Source organism: Suricata suricatta, chromosome 13 (assembly GCF_006229205.1).
Source record: "Suricata suricatta isolate VVHF042 chromosome 13, meerkat_22Aug2017_6uvM2_HiC, whole genome shotgun sequence".
Taxonomy (NCBI): domain Eukaryota; kingdom Metazoa; phylum Chordata; class Mammalia; order Carnivora; family Herpestidae; genus Suricata; species Suricata suricatta.
This window is the reverse complement of record NC_043712.1, coordinates 16741201-16759450: the sequence shown is the minus strand read 5'-3', so window position 1 is coordinate 16759450 and position 18250 is coordinate 16741201. Positions and strand designations below refer to the sequence as shown.

Sequence of the window (18250 nt, the reverse complement as noted above, 5' to 3'; positions counted from 1 at the left end):
TTCTATTTCATGTAATTAGACTTATACAGAAATTAGAAGGTTAGGTACCAACTAGTTAATCACCTAATTTCACAGCTATCTGAAGTGGCAATTGTAATATAGCAGTTTATCTATGATACATTCAAGATACATGATACAATTTATTACTTGCCCATAAGCTAAAACACAGCCTGCTTAATACCTTTCCTTAAATTCCACCTCTATACTACAGTATACTCGAGGTTCATGCAAAAAAGTAGCTACTTTTTATATAGGCAATGGATGATTAAGTCTTTGGTGCTGTTAACAGCAACTTCATGTAGGGAAGCTAATGCACGAGCACAACAGTGATATTACCTAGCCCTTGAGTGTTTACCACAAACTGCTCACTTAATCCTCACAAAGCACAGTCTGATTCCTGGCATGCTGGCATCCCCTTTTTTCAGAAGACGGAGCTGTGCCGTGGGAGAGGTGGAGTTAGGATTTGAACCCATGCACTCTGCCACTGGCGTTCATGGTCTTAACCACCACATGTCACAGCTTGGCAGAAGACACTCTTATTTTGATGTCTGGGGTTGCCAGCCTTTCAGGGACACCAGGAGGCAGATGCAAAGTGGTCTGTGACTCCCTCCGTTCCTCACAGTGAGTTACTCAATGTCCTCAGCTCCAGCTCTATAGAAACTCCCTTCTCTCTCTGTGTCACTTCTAATGCCCTAGTTTGGACATCGCCATACAGACTAAATGTAACAGCCCTTTAATAGGTTCCTTTCCTTCAGCCTTGGCCACTCAGACTCACCCTCTACACTGTGGTCAGTCAGCCCACGAGTCTTGATGGAATACCCACTATGAACTGGGGTTTTCACAGGAAGAAGACAGCGACACCCTCTGCCCTTAAGGGGCTGAAGGTAGCATTATTAGCAAGGGCTACTGTTGGCTGAGCACATACTATGTGCCACATGGTTGCCAACTCTTTCATATTCAGTCATGTGACTGCCCTGTGAGATGGTTTACTGCTGCCATCCCCATTTCACAGAGGAGCGAACAGAGGCTTAGAAATGAAATAATTAGCTCAATACTACATAGGTACAAAATATCAGAGCCAGGTATTGAAGTTAGGGAGTGTGATCCTACATCCCAGACTCTTAACCAAATTAGACACTGAATAAGCAATTGTAAATATGCTGAGTACACATTTAACAGGGAGACCTAACTTAGACTAGAAGTAAGAGTAGGATGCCAATGAAAGCAAATATTACTGAGTGCCTCCTATTTGCCAAGCATTCTACTACTAAATGCTTGACAGATATTATCTCATTTAGTTTTCCTAAGAGGAAGCTATCATCATCATGTCCATTCTATGGATTAGGAAACAGGCCAGAAGGGTTAAGTAACATCTGTAATATCAAATAGCTATTCATTCAAAGAGTCAGCATTTCAACGCAGATGCATCTAACTCTACAGCCTGATCTCTCAATTACCATCTTGCATTGCCTTTTATAAGAGGAACCGGGACCTCTGCACTCTCTTCTTTAAATCTGTCAGTGGCTCCATGATGTCCAGTCACCTTCTTGAGGAAAGTCCACCATAGAGACCCTACTCTTCCATCTGATCTTCATCATGTCCCTTGTAGCCTGGGATCCTCTGGATGCTATCTGTTGCTGCCACACCTTTTCTTCGGGTGTCCTCCTTGACTGGGACATTGTGCTTGTCCTCACTCCCTCTTGGATCTCCAACAGAGCGAACACCCTCACTCCCAATCCTGCCCATCCAGCTTGTTCTAACGGGACAAATTCTCTCACTACCTAAGTCTTTACCCAGATCTGGCCAGTGGAAAATACTCCAAGTTTCCCTGCCAACCTCACTCACTCTTGTCTATATGCCCTACACAGTCCAAATTATGATTTGCCTTTGGTAGTCCTTTGCTTTATAGCCATCCTGTCACTTTAAATAACAGGTGTGAGCCCTTTGAAGATATGATTAGCATTTACTGAACACTAGTTATAGGATATTTCCATATCCCTCTTGATTTCATCTTCACCTTCACCTTACACAATAGGGTCTAAGAGCTTTACTTTTATAGATGGTGAAATTGCTGGCTCAGATAAGTGAGGCGAGTTGTTTAAGACCCATAGTAAGTAGAGAAGTGCCAACTTGAACCCATGTTTTTCAAATTCTAAATCTCATGTGCTTTCCCATTTTACCCTCCATTAGCACTGACTGTGTCTGAGTTTGTTCTAGAGTGCGAGTTCTTACCCTGTACAGGTGTCCAGTAAGGGTCAGCTGAAAAGTCTTCATGTACAGGTTCACCAATAAAGCCCAAATGGGAACTAGAGTTAAAGCAGAAGAGGGAATGCATGGAAAGTTCAGGAGGGATTTAGGCTCTGGAGATCATTGAAGCTGCAGGTAAGATGCCCAAGCCTGTAGCAAAGGCTCAGAAAGTTTCCAACAGCTGCCCCCTAACCAAGACTGTGCAGCTGCAGATATATTTGGTTTAGATAATCCAGAGGGGTGGCTGGGGAGCAAAGCCAAACAGCAAGGCTCTGCTGGGCACTAGGGACCTGATGGAGAAAGTGCAAAGAGGCAGGAGGGATGTGCAGGATTTAATTATTCTTCCCGTCTCATCATCTCCCCTCTGAATATGATGCATTCTCTCCCTCCCATACTCTTGCTGGCATCTGAGATGTTCAAGGTCCCCTGGCACCTGAAGCTTCGAACTGGAGATGGGGAGGCATCTTTCCCACCATGGCCCGGCTCCCCACCACTTCTTTTTTTCTTTCCAGCAGCCTTGGGAGCCCACAGTCCCTGCCCAAGCTTGGCTGTGATCCTTCTAAGCTTTCTTCAAATGGCAACTTGTGGGCTGTGAAAGGTTTGCTCAGCTGCCTTTGTTTCGAAGATCCTTGCTCAAGGGGGCTGACTGACCACAGAAAGGCCTGGCTGAATAAGAGTCAGAAGAGATGGGGATGCTAATGGAATGGATGCATAAAGACTCCAGACCCCATCCAGTGGGATGAATAAAGAGCGACTTTGCAGTCAAATGTTCTACCCCTGTGCTATATCCCCTTTAAAGGGAAATTATTCCTCATTCTATTTTTAGAACATTATGGCAGGGAGGAATCTTAAGTATCATCTTGTTCCCTTCCTAGATTGTACAAGGAAGAAACAGGCCTGGCGAACTCCTGGTAGAACCACAGCCCAAATGCAGTCATCTAATTTTTTTGCCTACCATGTTCAATGGCCACAAATAATTTTGCTCACCCCCTTCCTGCCTCTATGACATTGAAGTTCTCACATAAACCCCTTGGGCTTTAATTTCCCTTAAATTTAAAATGGGGATAAAATCTGTATCTTTTTCATGAGAAATTAGAATGAAAGGAGGTAACCCTTGGCAAGGCACTTAGCAGTGTTCTGTAAATATTACCATTAGTGTTGGTATTAGTTCATCTTTGAGATACTTGACAAGCAGGGTTTATATGTATGCACTGAAAAGTGCCCATGCCCCTCTGGGAAGAATGCTGTCACCCATCACCCACCTCCAGGTAAACTTCAATGGCTCTGAGATCCAGCTCAGGAGGCACCCCTTAAGACATCCTTCCCTTAGTACCATTCCCAATCTCCAGTTCAAGGTACCTGGATGCCCTTCTCTACCCCCACAGCATCCAGTTTAACTCTCTCCCTAGGAGAGGTCAGAGAGTATGTCTTATTCATATCTGCATCCCTGACATCTACACATGTCACAGAGGAGGGGATGTGCAATATTCATCAACCAAAGGATGGTGAAGAGGGCAGAAGAGAGAGAAGGAAGTGGTGTTAATGAATTTTTAACTATTTAATTTCTTCCTTCTGGCCAAGTTAAGCCTCCCCCAAATTGTACCTTCTACTGATGAGGCCATACCCACTAAGAGCTCTTTCCAACTCCTTTACTGTCCTCATAAGTAATGAAGTTATGAACAAACAGAAACAGAATGAGACCTATTCTTACAGTTTTTAAGTCTGAGCCCTACATTGGGCTCCCCAGTGACAATGCAGAGCCTCCTTGGGATTCTGTCTCTCCCTTTCTCTCTCCACCCTTCTCCTGCTCGGTCTCTCTCTCTCAAAATAAAGAAATAAAAAATACTAAAAAAAAAAAAAAACCCAAAAACTAAAAACAAGAAACATTGCTTTTGGATGAGGAAATGGAGGCTCAGGGGGATGAATTAATATACCCAATGTCCAAAAAAAAAAAAGAACCTGGAAAGCAGAGTACCTAGGTGTAGAGCTCACATCTCCTGGGTCACAGATCAATGCACTTAACCACTACACCACATAATCTTCTCTCTTCTAGCACTGTACCACTGTCTCACTCCTACCCTGTGCAAACACCAAGCCAAAACGGAGAGGACATAGAACTATAATCTCAATCTCCATCTCATCAAAGCTCCTATCCATCATTCTCTCCCCCCTGTCGAAAAGTCAAAAGTGGTCTTCTGCTCACAACAGCAGAATGGAATTATTAATGAGAAGAAATTATATTTCCTGACCTCTTTCAACCATCCTCTGCCCCCTGTTCCTAGGAATGTATTTTTGGACTCAATGTGCTATCAAAACACAGAAATTAGTCTCTAATTTTGGACGTCAAACTCAGTTATCCCTTTTGTTAGGAAAGGAAATGAATAACAATTCATCCTGGTCGGAAGCCAAGCTAACATCTTAGCACAGAGTGTCATTAAAAATCCTAACCCAATTGGCTGTTGTGATATCTTTAAAAGCTTGAACATTTTCAGCTGTTTAGAGTGGTTTTCCAGAGTCTATTCTCCAAGCCCCTTGTCACTTTTAACCTGGGGATCAGTTACTATTTAAGGAAGAAATGGCTTGAAGCATTTTTTTTCCTTCCATGGTTTTGTGGATTTAGATTTTTCTAATAAAGAGGTATGAGGGGGAAAAAAGCAGATTCTACTCTAGGGGGTATCCACCATTCCAAGCACCAGCTCCAGACCATTGCTGAGTGAGTTGCCCATTAAAGTACCAGAAGAGGGAGAAGGGAAAAAAGTTTTCACAGTTTATAATTATATTACCAGTTTCATTACAGATCTCATTTTAATTCTGACTGAAACCTAGCCTTGCCTTCTCTCTGCACTCTCTCATGTATAGTTATTAAATCTGGGTTGGAGTTCATCCTATTCTCCCTGATTTCAGCATATTAATATGGTTTATTGGTATTTCATTGCCACCTTCCCCCCTCCCCCCTCTGAGTGTTCTGAATCTCAGCTCAATTTATATTTTGCCCTCTTCCTGGGCTTCTGGATAAAGTGGGTTTCATTTTGGTGTTGGGGGGAGAAATGTGATTTTGATTGGAATTTCTTATCTTTGGGGATGGGAAGAAAAACTGTGGGGGAGCAAAGTCAATCACAAGAGAGGCAAACTCAGATTTTGTGCACCATCATTCCCCTGGCTATATCTTCTTAGGGCATCTGGGTCCGTCTGCCTGTCCTACCTCCCTTCATTTCATAGACACAATTTATTATAGTCTGCTGAAGCCTCTGTTAGACTTCACAGTAGGGTAGGACATGAAGAAGCCGTGGCCTTTGACCTTGAGGAAATTTAAGTCTAGCCAGTGAAAGCACTCATATTTTCGTTTTCTCTCTCTCTCTCTCTCTCTCTCTCTCTCTCTCTCTCTCTCTCTCTCTCGCTCTCTTTCTGTCATTCATTCATTCATTCATTCATTCATTCATTCATTCATTCATTCATTCAATGAATGCTCTTTGGTAACACAAAACTCTGATTTGGACACTGTCCTAGGTGCTGAATATAATGAGCCAGTCAAATAAAATCTCTAGTCTAAGGGAGCTAACAACTTAGTGGGAGAGAGGAACATGAAGTAGATAATATATAATTACCAACTGAAATAAGTGAAGTCAAGGAAGAGAGCAGAGCAGGGGCTTTGGAGAGTAATTACTAAGGGACCTAAAAGAGTCTGGGATATGATAAGGAGAGGTCCATCACATTAGGGTAATAAATTTATCCAGGAGCAACTATGGAAGCAGGGAAAATGTTTTTCAGCAGTGGGAACTTGTGCAAAGGCTTTGAGGTAGGAGGCAGCTAAGTATATTTAAGAAACTCATTTAGACACAGTGGAGTAAGCTGAGGCTGAATGGAGAAGTAGGTAGGGACCGGATCTTACAGGAGCTTAAAAGCCATGTTAAGAAGTTCAGTCTTGGGGTGCCTGGGTGGCTCAGTGGGTTAAGCATCTGGCTTCAGCCCAGGTCATGATCTCACAGTTCGTGGGTTCAAGCTCCGCATCAGGCTCTGTACTGACTGCTAGCACAGAGCCTGGAGCCTGCTTCAGATTCTGTGTGTCTCTCTCTATCTGACCCTCCCCTGCTTGTGCTGTCTCTCTCTATCTCTCAAAAATAAAAAAACAAAAAAAAATTAAAAAAAGAAGTCCAGTCTTTAAACAATTAGTAAGAGGTACTTGAACAGGTATTATGAGAAGATGCAATATGTTGAGATTGCTGATTTTAAAATATCACTCTGTATTGTTGAAAGCAGATTGGGAAGGAGTCAGATTTAATCCAGGAGCCCAGTTATTAGAACTATGGCTGTTTTTCCAATGACACATTCATAACAATAACAGTGATGGGAGGGAGGGAGGGAGGCTGTGGGGTTATTAAAAAGGTACAAATATAGTTCTATGTAGTTTTCAAGAAAGGGGAGATTTCTTACTAGAGTTTTCTTTTAAGAAGTTTTGGGAGTTTTGATAAAGAGGGTTTTCTGGAGGAAGGACAAAATTAAGTTAGGCCTTAAGAGATGGGTAGGGGTGCAGTATATGGAAACTAAGAAGGGTAGTCCTGGTGGAGAGAAACACTTAAACAAATGTATAAAAAGACACAAGGCAAAGTGGTCTGTCTGTCATAACAGCATCAAATGCGTGCAACGCAGTGAAGGGAAAAGAAGGCAGAGACCCTGCTGTGGAGAACTTTCATACTAGAATATTTCTATGATGCCCAAAGGTCTGCAATCAGCACTGAACAATTTAAAACAAAGCCCCAGATGGTGCTGCAAAGCAGAAGGTCCACAGAACTACTCTCTTCAGACAGGTTTCTTTGCAGTTTGTGACTAAGCAGCCACCTTCAATGTGGTGGAAAATTTCCTTCTTTAGGTTGAAAATACTCCTCCGATGTATTCAAATCACTGCAAACTAGCTCTGAAGCTGGTTACAACCTCATTCTTCATGAAAGGCACAAAGCCATTTAAGATTTCTTGGGTTGAAAGACATGAAGTAGGGGTGGAAGCAAATATAGACTGATTCATCGTACACAATTTGTGTTTCCAAAAGCAGCTACACATGCATATTAATGAACTACGCCATTGTAATGATAAACATTTCCACCTCAGGTTTTCACAGGCTGGTAAGGAACCTCAGACCCCAAATTCCTCACTCATAGAAAACAAAGATTTGATTTATCATCTAGTCTTTTCTGTCTTAACAAATAACTATTTTAGCATGAATATTTTGATGCAATGAACACATCAACACAAAAATACTGTGTGTGTGTGTGTGTGTGTGTGTGTGTGTGTGTGTGGTCAAGTAAAGTATTCAAGAAAATCCTTACCTTTCCCTCATTCCTGAGTTTCATTCCATTCCTGAGCTGAGGCAAAGAATGGGTGCCACATAAGAATGAGGTAGTGAAGAATAAACAAACTTAATTTGAAAGTCCTAAATAATTGTTTTAAAAATCTATATTCTGATAAAATGGCTCTGAATCAAAATACCAGGTACCCAAGTCAAATGCATTGCCTCCTTTTTCTTCTATGGCTTCATAGAAATGTGGTCATCTATTCTCAGAAAATTTCCTATGATGGGGAACTCCTTACCTTGCAATGACCCCGTTGTAATATTAAACAAAGATGATCACAACCACTAACATTTATGCGATTTACTGAGCCATTACTAGGTCTCTGGTACCGAGCTAAAAGCTTTATGAGCATTATTTCATTTCTTCTTCACAATAACTCTGTGGGATAAGTACTGCTTTTATCCCCACTTTATAGATCATGAAGCTGAAGCTCAGACAGTGAAGACATTTTCAGATGAAGGATCAATTTTACCTCATCACTGACCACCTCATCACCTATCTAGCTCTAATTTTTCTTCCTGGGGTCTTCCAAGTCTGTTCTCTTTTCAAGATATAATAATGACCATGGTCATATTTGTCAAAAGGTGGGGCATGGAAGGACCCTGGACCAGGGTTCTGGCATATTTGGGCTTTCATATGTTGCTTCACTTCTATGTGTTAATCTGGCTAAATCACTTAACATCTCTGCATTTACATCCATGTATGCAAATGGGGATGCTAAATGCTGCCTCACAGTTCTGCTCTGAGACTTGAATGAGTAAATAACTCCATGAAAATGTTTGAACAGTGCCATATGTATAACAGACTTACTCAATAATATTGGGGTCACGTTTTGTTTAGATTCCTTTCATTCTTCTTATAGAATGATTCTGCTGCACTCTTTCCTTCATTCATTAGGTATTACAATGGTTTTCCAGTCTCTCAACTGTGAAGCCTCTCCTTTGGACAACTTCCAATATATCACTCACCTTCTCAAAGCATTAGAATGGAACAGAATATAACAGAGAACTCTAGGCATAGTGTTATTTGTCTACACTAGAGTGGAGCCATCTCACCCACTTAATCTAAACAACTTACTCCTTTAAAAGTTGCCTCTTCAGGGTACCTGGGTAGCTCAGTGAGGTAAGTGTCTGACTTCAGCTCAGGTCATGATCTTGCAGTTCATGAGTTTGAGCCCCACATCAGGCTCTCTGCTGTCAGCATGGAGCCTACTTTGGATCCTCTGTCCCCATTTCTCTCTGCCTTTCCTCCACACACTCTCTCTTTCTAATTCCCTCTCTCAAAAATAAATGTAAAAAATTACAAGTTGCCTCTTCTCTAGCTTACCATAGTGTCAGAATATTGGGTAAATATATCCTGACTTACACTGGGAGCCTTAAGAGATGCACACAATGACATCTCAAATGAGGTAAGCTTTTAAAATTATAACTATTTATCCGCAGTGCCAACTACATGACAACTTGGATGAAGCCTGGATCCACGTATGTTATCATGGCTACTTTGTTATAAAACTCACAGTGGGCCATTCACATTGTATTCAGTGCTATGGACAATCGCTGGAGCCACAGCATGAGGCAGCTCCATTAATATGACATTGACACAGGAAAAGATGGAAGAAACCAAAGCCCTTTATCAGGGGCCCAAGTAATCCCAAGGAGTTATTACATTATTATATGAGGAAAAAGTAACATTTGCAGAGATATTAAGGCAACTCTAAAACTTCTATTAAGTGATCACACAGAGTTCATATTATGAATAGTAGTACTTGGGCTCAGCCCCTAGAGAATGTGATTCAATAGTTCTAAGGCTCATCAACCCAAATGACCCAAATGCAGAAAACTTACAGGCTACAGCTGAAAAAACAGCCAAATTCAATGAGTCTGGACACAAACCTAATTCATCTCTTCACTGTGTATTTATCAGGGCAAAAAGCCTCTAGTGGCCTTGAGAAGACCCAGGCAAAGAAAGGGGTGATATTTGCCAAGGGTTTGGATGAGGGCTGTCAGTATTTATTGTTCTTGCCAACTGGGATCTGGAAAAGTGCTATGTTGTGCTGGCCTTTACCTATAATGGGCTGTAAGCATCAAGTATAACTACACCATAACAGGAGTACAGAACTAATTTTGTTTTTGAAGACCTGCCCCATTACTCAACCCTGCGCCCCATATGTCAGCACCATGGACAGCTCAACACACAAGGCTGGATGAGAGCTCTCCCTAAGGGTGGCAAGTTGACAGCTTAAGGTTTATGGGGAAGGTGAGAAAACTAAGAGCTGTCTTGGCCATGGTCTTGAGTGGCTTTGTCTCAGTGGAGTCCTTCTCATTTGATGGGGGCTGCTTTCATCCGTATAGGCTCTATTATGATGTTTATAACTCAGCCAGTGGCCTTTTAAGGTGGGGGCCTATATTATGAGAGATATATAGATTGAATTGTATGTACACTTGCATCCTGTTTTCTTTACTGTATCTATGCTATATATTGATGAACTTACAAATATTAATGCCAACTGATAAAAGGTTCAGGAAAATAGACAGTATCATCACGTACTCTCTTGCCTTTCTACACAACATTCCTGATCACAACATTCTGATCTCCAGAAATCAGAGCTAGAGACCCCACTAGTCGAATTCATATAAATTATTCTTGGTTAGGCCCTGCACCACTGCCACAGAAAACCGGATTCTACTCTTTGTCAAGGTCTGGTTTTCTTATCTGTCAAATAGGGATAATAAAGATCACTTTGAAGAGTTGTTGGGGAAAAGGAATGTGCAATCTATATACATGATCCACCCAAACGAGGCACTGGGATCATGCTGGGAAAGGTCTGCTTGACTATAATTGGACCTCCATCTACCTGACTGTAAGTATTCACTGCTCTAAGAATTCCTGCTCAACCCCAGAAGTGCCATAATAGAATCTGTTCAATTCTATTGGAATCTATTAGAATAGAACATTCTTGATTATTTAGTTTCTTATGCCTTCTTGTCCTGCCATGTCCCCACTTCTGATGTCTCTTCCTTTATGGATCATTTTGGGAAAAAGAATGGCATACTGCTGCTATTTATCGAGCAATCATCATGTTTTAGATATTTTATAGGCATTTTATACACATTATGTCACTCAGTCTTTTCAAAGTAATCTCCATTTTACAGATAAGAAAAATTGAGACACAGGGAGCTTACCTGATTCTCCTACATTTCATAGCAACTAAACAGGAAAACTGAGATACCTAAATATACTCATTTCAAAGGATACATTGCTAACCAAGACAATGCAGCATGTAGGTGAAGAGAGTTCCATTACACCCTGAGACTGAGATCCTTTTGGGTGAGGTTGCCAGCATCAGCTACCATGTCTGAATCATCATATCCTTAGTATTTGTAAACTCCATTGTAATTGTCAATTATTCTTGATGTGTAAGCATTTTCTGCCTTAGTTTTCCTTGATTCAGTCTCCCCTTTCTTCTTAGAGATCTAATATAAGAGTCCAAAGGGTCATTCATAAGTCTGCTTTAATTCAGGTTTCATTCATTCATTCATCACATATTTACTGAGCATCCCCCATGGACCAGGAATTGTGCTAATCAGGGAAACAAGATCTCTCCAAGGAGACCCAACTCCTGCCCACATAGAGATTCCAGTCTAGAAGCAGAAACAGATAACTCTACACGAAGTTGTAAAGTTTTAAGTTCATGATAGGGCTTAGAGTAAGGACCATTGAGAAAGGGCAGCTGTTATTTCACCATATTTTTCTCTGTCCTTCCAAGTCATTGCAATAGTTTTGGAGTTTTCTTGGGTGATCCCGTGGTTTTGCAATTTCACCACTACCTGTTGTCTAAAAATCTGATAAATGTGTAATTGTAGGCTTTAAAATAATCTGAGATAGGTATTATTATCATACCATTTTACAGATACAGGCTGAGGCTCTGAGAGGTAAGTCATTCACTTGGCTATAGATATGGCAGATAACAGAACAACTATTTGAATAAATGTTTGTATTATTCTATAGCGTCTGCTCTTCATCTTTTTTTAACAGTTTTACTGAATATGTGAATTTTATTGCAATTGGCCTAAACTAGTTTCTGGAAGTAATATGATATAAATAATATGTTCATGATAAACTTACTATGAAAATTGATTTTAGATCATTCATCTTAGGTTTTCTGCTTTGGTTTTTTTGTGTGTGTGTTTTTAAAGTTTATTTTCAAATTGGATTCCATATAACACCCAGTGCTTCTCCCTGCAAGTGTCCCCCACCATGACCATCATCCCCTTTCTTCCCACCCCCCCCTCTTCTGGGGAGAGTGAGGGACACAAATCATGACAGACTACTAACTACTGAAAATGAACCATGCTCTTCGTCTTTAAACTATTTATCATGATCTTGAGCAGGTTACTTAGACTCCTTGGGAGCTCTGTTTCTACAAGGATGAAAATAAATATTCAAAATTCAAATGTTGCTAAGGCCTATCATTCTATAGTTAAAAGTGTAGGGACTGGTACCACTAAGAGTTAAGATCACATGCTTAAATGATGGCCCAAATTTGTCCTATTAGTGTTTCTAAACTCATTGTTCATTACTCTTAGTTTTTCATCTCCACCCAGGTTCTGGCCATTCTTCCAATCCTAATCTCCATGAGCCTACATGACCTAGATGCTTCTGTAAATTTAATTCCTTCTGCTTTCCTCTGCTATCCTTTTGTTACCTCACACTCATATGTGTCACACATATGATTTGATAGAACTGAATCAAAATTCTATGGTTAGGTCAGAAAATCAACTGCATGTATATAAAATAAGAAACATTGAACTTCATTGTAGTTCAGGTGAAAAACAAGTAGAAGCTAGTTCTCATGGTGAAGTGGGAGCCATCATGGGATGCAGTAATAGAAGTCTGAGCATTTCAGAGAAAGGAGGTAATAGTTCCACTTTGGAGAAAACATATGGAAGGGCCTGGTGCTAAGATCTGAACATGAACTTAAAAGCTAAAGACAAAATTGAATTATATTGAGATAAGGCTGACAAATATTGAGTAAGGATGTCATAAACATTCAATACAGATCCAGTTGAAAAAAGACTATTTTAAAAAACAATGGTGCTAATATGGTCTTAGAAGTCAGAAGGGCGGTTACCTCTGGGAAAGCATTAACTGGGAGCAAGCATAAGGAAGCAGAAGGTGCTGGGAATGTTTTATGGTTTGATCTGGGTGGACTCATGGAAAAATGTATTAAGCTGCATACTTAATCTATCTTCTTTATTGTATTTATGACAACCTTCAATACACTTAAAAAATAGTAATGCCATGCACTTGGACAAGCAATTGAGGAACCAGGACCCATGACATCCTGTTAGAGCATGTAAACTGGAACAACTTTCTGGAGGGTACTTTAACAATAGATATCAGGCACCTTCATCAATGTCTTGGGCCATGCTTTCTTTGCAAATGATTATAGAGACTATAGTGTCTCATTAATTCAAATTAATTGGGTGAAGAGTAACTGGTAGGATATAACATACTTGTAAATTATATTTCCACAGAATGAGATAAGAATATTCTCTAGGACATTCAGGAAATTCCAACACAGATCATATGATCTTCTTGGTCATATTTTTAAATTAGCACATAGTATTTGGGGAGGGGATATTTTTAGTTAGGGATAGGATTCATAAGTATAATAAGAAACAGGAGGTTCTCTGAAGTAGCTCAATCTTTCTGCATTCACATTTGAATTCTTCCTAATTTAACAAATCTTACCCTTGCCCATGGCAAAAAAAAAAAAAAAAGCAGTCTGCAGTTCCCTTCAAATAATCCAGGATTCTAAATCATAAAAGCCTCTTCCAAGGCCTTTGGATGCTTTTTTAAAAATCTAATTGTGAAGTTGGACCATGGAGGACATATGACCAGACAGGGGTACAAGGTGATGAGAAGGTAATGGGCATCTTTTATGCTTGGTTCTTACCGTCTGCAATGAAGTGCTCAGGCACATGCAGAGTCACTTTCACGGTAAGTGGACAGGACATCTGACTGCCACACACCATGGCCAGGATGCAGGAGCTCACAGCAATCAATGTCAAGGCCGTCTTGTTCACTGGGCTTTTCAGCAAACCTAATAACAAAAATATACACAAAGATATATAAATCCAGGAGGTGAGAAAATAGGGACAGCATGGAATTTGGGAATCCTGTTATTTTCCAAATGGGAAGCTGGAAAAAAAAAACATATTTTCCAACATCTGTGCTTGCAGTGACGTCTCAGTGGCCTTTGTTGCGTCTCAACTTAACTCTCTGCAAAATGAGCTTATCATCATCCCCTTTGGTAGATGAAAGAAACAAGCTTCCTGAAAACTGTGGCAATTCCTGTTCTTCTCCTCTCAATTAATTAGGCTCATCATTCTTTTTTATAATGTTTTATATATTTTTGAGAGAGAGAGTGAGCAGGGGAGGGTCAGAGAGACCAGGGAGGCACAGAATCCGAAGACAGGCTCAAGGCTCTGAGCTAGCTGTCAGCACAGAGACAAGCACGGGGCTCAAACCCATGAACCATGAGATCATGACCTGAGCTGAAGTCAGACGCTTCACTGATTGAGCCACCCAGGCACCCCTAGGCTTGTCATTCTTAATCATTATTATATGATATTATATTCTCTACTGGCTTCAGAAGCAAGTAGGAAGAAGTGAGAAGTGTTAAATTCACAGAGCCTAGTGGAATGAACATGGGCTTTATAGTCTGACAATATTCTAACAACCATGGGCTCCAATTTCAGCTTTAGCCCTCAGTGACTGTGTGACCTATTTCATTCTCTGAACCTCAGTTTTCTTACAGATATGATGACGGTAGTAAGAAAACCTCATAGATTGTTGTGATGATTTCATGGCAGAGTGTAGACACGATGTCTGTCATCTAACAAGGTTTCGCAGACTATTAGAAGCTCATCAGTTCACATTCATGTTGCAGGCATTTACTGAGCGCCTACTATGGACACACGTATAGAGCAGCATCAGAAGACTTTCTGCTCTTCAGGAGCTTCCAGGCTAGGGGGCCTATCCCCAGCTAGTTAGATTCCAAGGCAAGTTGTGTTAAGGAACTAGTAGAGAGGGTGCAAGATGGGGAGGGGAGATTTGCTTGAGAAAATTGAAGACAATTTAATGGATGCAATAGAATGAGTAGATTGGATTTACATGGCCAAGACACTAGGCCAGCAAAACAGTTCTGTGGTCTGTGTTCTAAGCCCGCATTGTGTCTTATTCTTTCGGCCTTGCTATTCACATCTACTTTCAAGGTTTTGGTCACCATTTTTAGAACAATGTCTCCCAAATTTCTATCACCCACTAGGCCCTTCTGTTGAGAAAATCTTTATGCCTAAGTCTCCTAGGCATCTCCCTATAGTCCCAGGGGCATGACATAAATGTGTTCAAAAGTGAACACATTATCTTCTCCTTAAAGCTTCCTCCTCCTCCTGATCCTACTTATCCTCCTTCTCCTGTTCTTCTTCCTTCTCCTCCTGGGCTTCCCAACTTACTGAAAACACCACCATTTAAACTGGCAAGAAACACAGACATCCTTCACTCTTGTCTTCTTCCTTTACAGTGTCTGCACAGCCATGCAGTCATATTTTTGAAGGTTTATTTATTTATTTTGAGATGGGGTGGTTGGGGGTAATGGACAGTGAGAAAGGGAGAGAATCCCAAGCAGGCTCTGCACTGTTGGTATGGATCCTGATGTGGGGCTTGATCTCAAAAACGACAAGATCATGACTTGAGCCAAAATCAAGAGTCGGATGCTTAACCAACTGAGCCACCACAGTGCCCCTTTATTCTATGTCCTCAGCATTTTCACCTGTTTCCCCCTCATCTCTTCTATTGTCTGCTTGTGGAATGAGGGAGGTTTGGGTACATCTTCCCATCTCATTCCCTGCTGGAACCCCTTGAGACTGTCTTACATCCTCTGGGCACAGGATGCCCTCCATGCTCATTAGCCTGGCATTCCAGACCTTTCACAGTAGGTCTCTGCACTCATACCTCCTGTTGCCCTCCCTTACCTGGCAGAGATTTGGGCAGGGCTGTGTAACTGCAGTGCCGCCACAGTCAACACTTCATCATGCTAATATCATAAGTGTTTTTTCTTTTTTAATTTTTAAAATATTTATATATTTTTGAGAAACAGAGAGAGAGAGAGAGAGAGAGAGAGAGTACAAGTGGTGGAGAGGCACACAGAGAGGGAGATACAGAATCCAAAGCAGGCTATAGCCTCCGAGCTGTCAGCACAGAACCTGACACGGGGCTTGAACCCATGAGCCACAAGATCATGATCTGAGCTGAAGTCAGATGCTTAACTGACTGAGCCACTCAGGCGCCCCAGTAGGTATTATTTCTTTTGTATAGAATTCCACTTGTGTCCTTATCCCTCATCACTCACGGAGATTAAATGTAAATTCCTCTCCCTCTAGGCAAACAAACAGCCTACATTTGTTGTGTTTCTCAACACATCTTATTCAAACATTAGATTCTAGTAACTGGATGGTAAACCAAGGTGCTGTGTCCTTTTCATACCATTGCATCCCAATGCCTAGCACAGTGTCTGAGATGTGGTAGAATCTCAATAAATGCATCCCAACTTCAGGGGTGATAGTAACATATTAGTAAGCAAATAACAGGTGCTGACCAGTCAAAAAGCAGGCCAACCATAAGCCACCAGACTTGTGGATCTTAATAGAATAAGAGCCCTTATGAACAAATTTTGGATTTCTTGTATGCCTATTTTTTTTTCCTTAATAAACAGTGAGCTTCTTGAAGGAAGGGATCCCCTCTTCACTGTCTTTAGATCTCTCATGCTAAACATACCTCCTGGAACCTAGAAGTTCTTTAATCTCTGAAGGTCTCTGAGAATGCACCGCTCAGAATTGGCTCCATATGGTGGCAGAAGTGGAGGTGACCAAGACATTCCTTTTGCCAATTAACCAACTACCAGAAATGTCACCTAGGCTTCACTGGGCTGATTTCTGGTTGGGAGAAGAGGGCTGACAGGCATACGTGGGATTATATGCTTATACTATCTCTCTGGAGTCACACTGAGCGAACTGCTTCCCCTATGTCATTTATTTTTATTTTTTGAAGTTTTTTAAAAATATTTTTTATTTATTTTTGAGAGCCAGAAAGAGACAGCATGAGCAGGGGAGGGTCAGAGACAGAGGGAGAAACAGAATACGAAGCAGGCTCCAGGCTCTGAGCTAGCAGTCAGTACACAGCCTGACATGGGGCTTGAACCCATGAACTGTGAGATCATAACCTGAGCTGAAGCCGTATGCATAACTGACTGAGCCACCCAGGTGCCCCTCCTCTACATCATTTAAACCTTCACAGTAATTCATAATCTTTAAGAGTCAGTGGGAAGTGAAGTTATGTTGTTAGCTTATTGCCTCTCAGTTTTCTCATCTGGAAAATAGGAAGAAGACAGCACATCCTTGAAGAGTGCTGTAAGAACTAATGAGACAGCAAATGCTAACTGCCCAGCACAGTTTTGGGCACATGGTCAGCCCTTGGCAAATGATCATTTCTGAGACAGGTATCAGTAGCTATCAAATCAGTGATGGCAGAAACCAGGCATCATTTACTTCTTTGTCCAACACATTAACAGAACATACTATGAACTGAATTATTCTTTAGAAACAGAAGACAAAAGGAGTAGATAGTGAGGGAGAGTCCTAAGAAGAGGGAGGGAGTGGAAGGGAGAATGTGAATGAACAGTGTCCTGGGGAAGCCATTTATTCAGAGAATGCCTGAATCACCACAGCTGTCTGTGAAGTCCAGGAAGAAGAAAATACACAGGTCAAGTCTGCACTTGGGCCAGATGCCTGTGGAGCAGCCCATGGGGCTTGTGGAGTTTCCATGGCAACTGAATCTGGTAGAAACTTCAGAGTGGAACTCAAACAGAGGTGACTTCTTAAGAGTTCCTTGCCAAGGGAGTTGATCATCAGCATTTAGCTCTGAGTAGGAGCTTAGACAGCAGCAAGGTAGAAACTATCTTTACCATAAAAACAACCTCCTTCTCATCCAGGCTCTGTATTGCATCACAGAAAGCTGAGACAGGAAGAAGAAACTCCCTTTGCAGAGAGCTTACTATGATCCAGGCACTATGCCTAGCACTCCCATCCATCCATCCATCCATCCATCCATCCATCCATCCATCCATCCAACAAGTTTTTACTGAACATCACTTCTTTATCCATACTGTTCTAGGCAAAGGGGGAATGTCAATGAATGGAAGACTGCCAACGTCCTTGAAGCTTACTTTTTGGTGAAGGAGAGTCACCTCATTTAATCCTTATAACAAACTGTTACTTTATCCCCATTTTACACATGGACAGAGGAACAGAACAACCGAATGACTTTATAAAGTCACTCAACTTGTACATGGCAGAGGCAAGATTAGAACCAGCTCTTTCTAACCTCTCCCCATATCATGCTACCTTCTGCTTCACTACAAAATAAAGGTCCCACCATGGCATCATGTAGTTGCAGAAAAAGCATGGCCTCAAAAGCTAGACATGTCGGTGTTCAAATGCTGGCTTCACCATAAAACCTCCATGTGACACAAACCAGTTGATCTAACTGTAGGAAGACAAAATATTTCCATCTGAAAATTGGAAAGAGGGCTCTTC

General features: G+C 41.3%; 1 protein-coding gene across 2 annotated transcripts in view; it reads right to left on the bottom strand.

Annotated features, from left to right (window-relative positions):
* ASTN2 (astrotactin 2) overlaps positions 1-18250 on the bottom strand; it is an 861939-nt gene that overhangs the window by 499783 nt on the left and 343906 nt on the right. For both annotated transcript variants that reach the window (XM_029919897.1, XM_029919896.1), the window contains exon 6: positions 13552-13698. In XM_029919897.1, coding sequence (XP_029775757.1) covers positions 13552-13698 — 147 coding nt within the window. The remainder of the gene's footprint in view (positions 1-13551; positions 13699-18250) is intronic.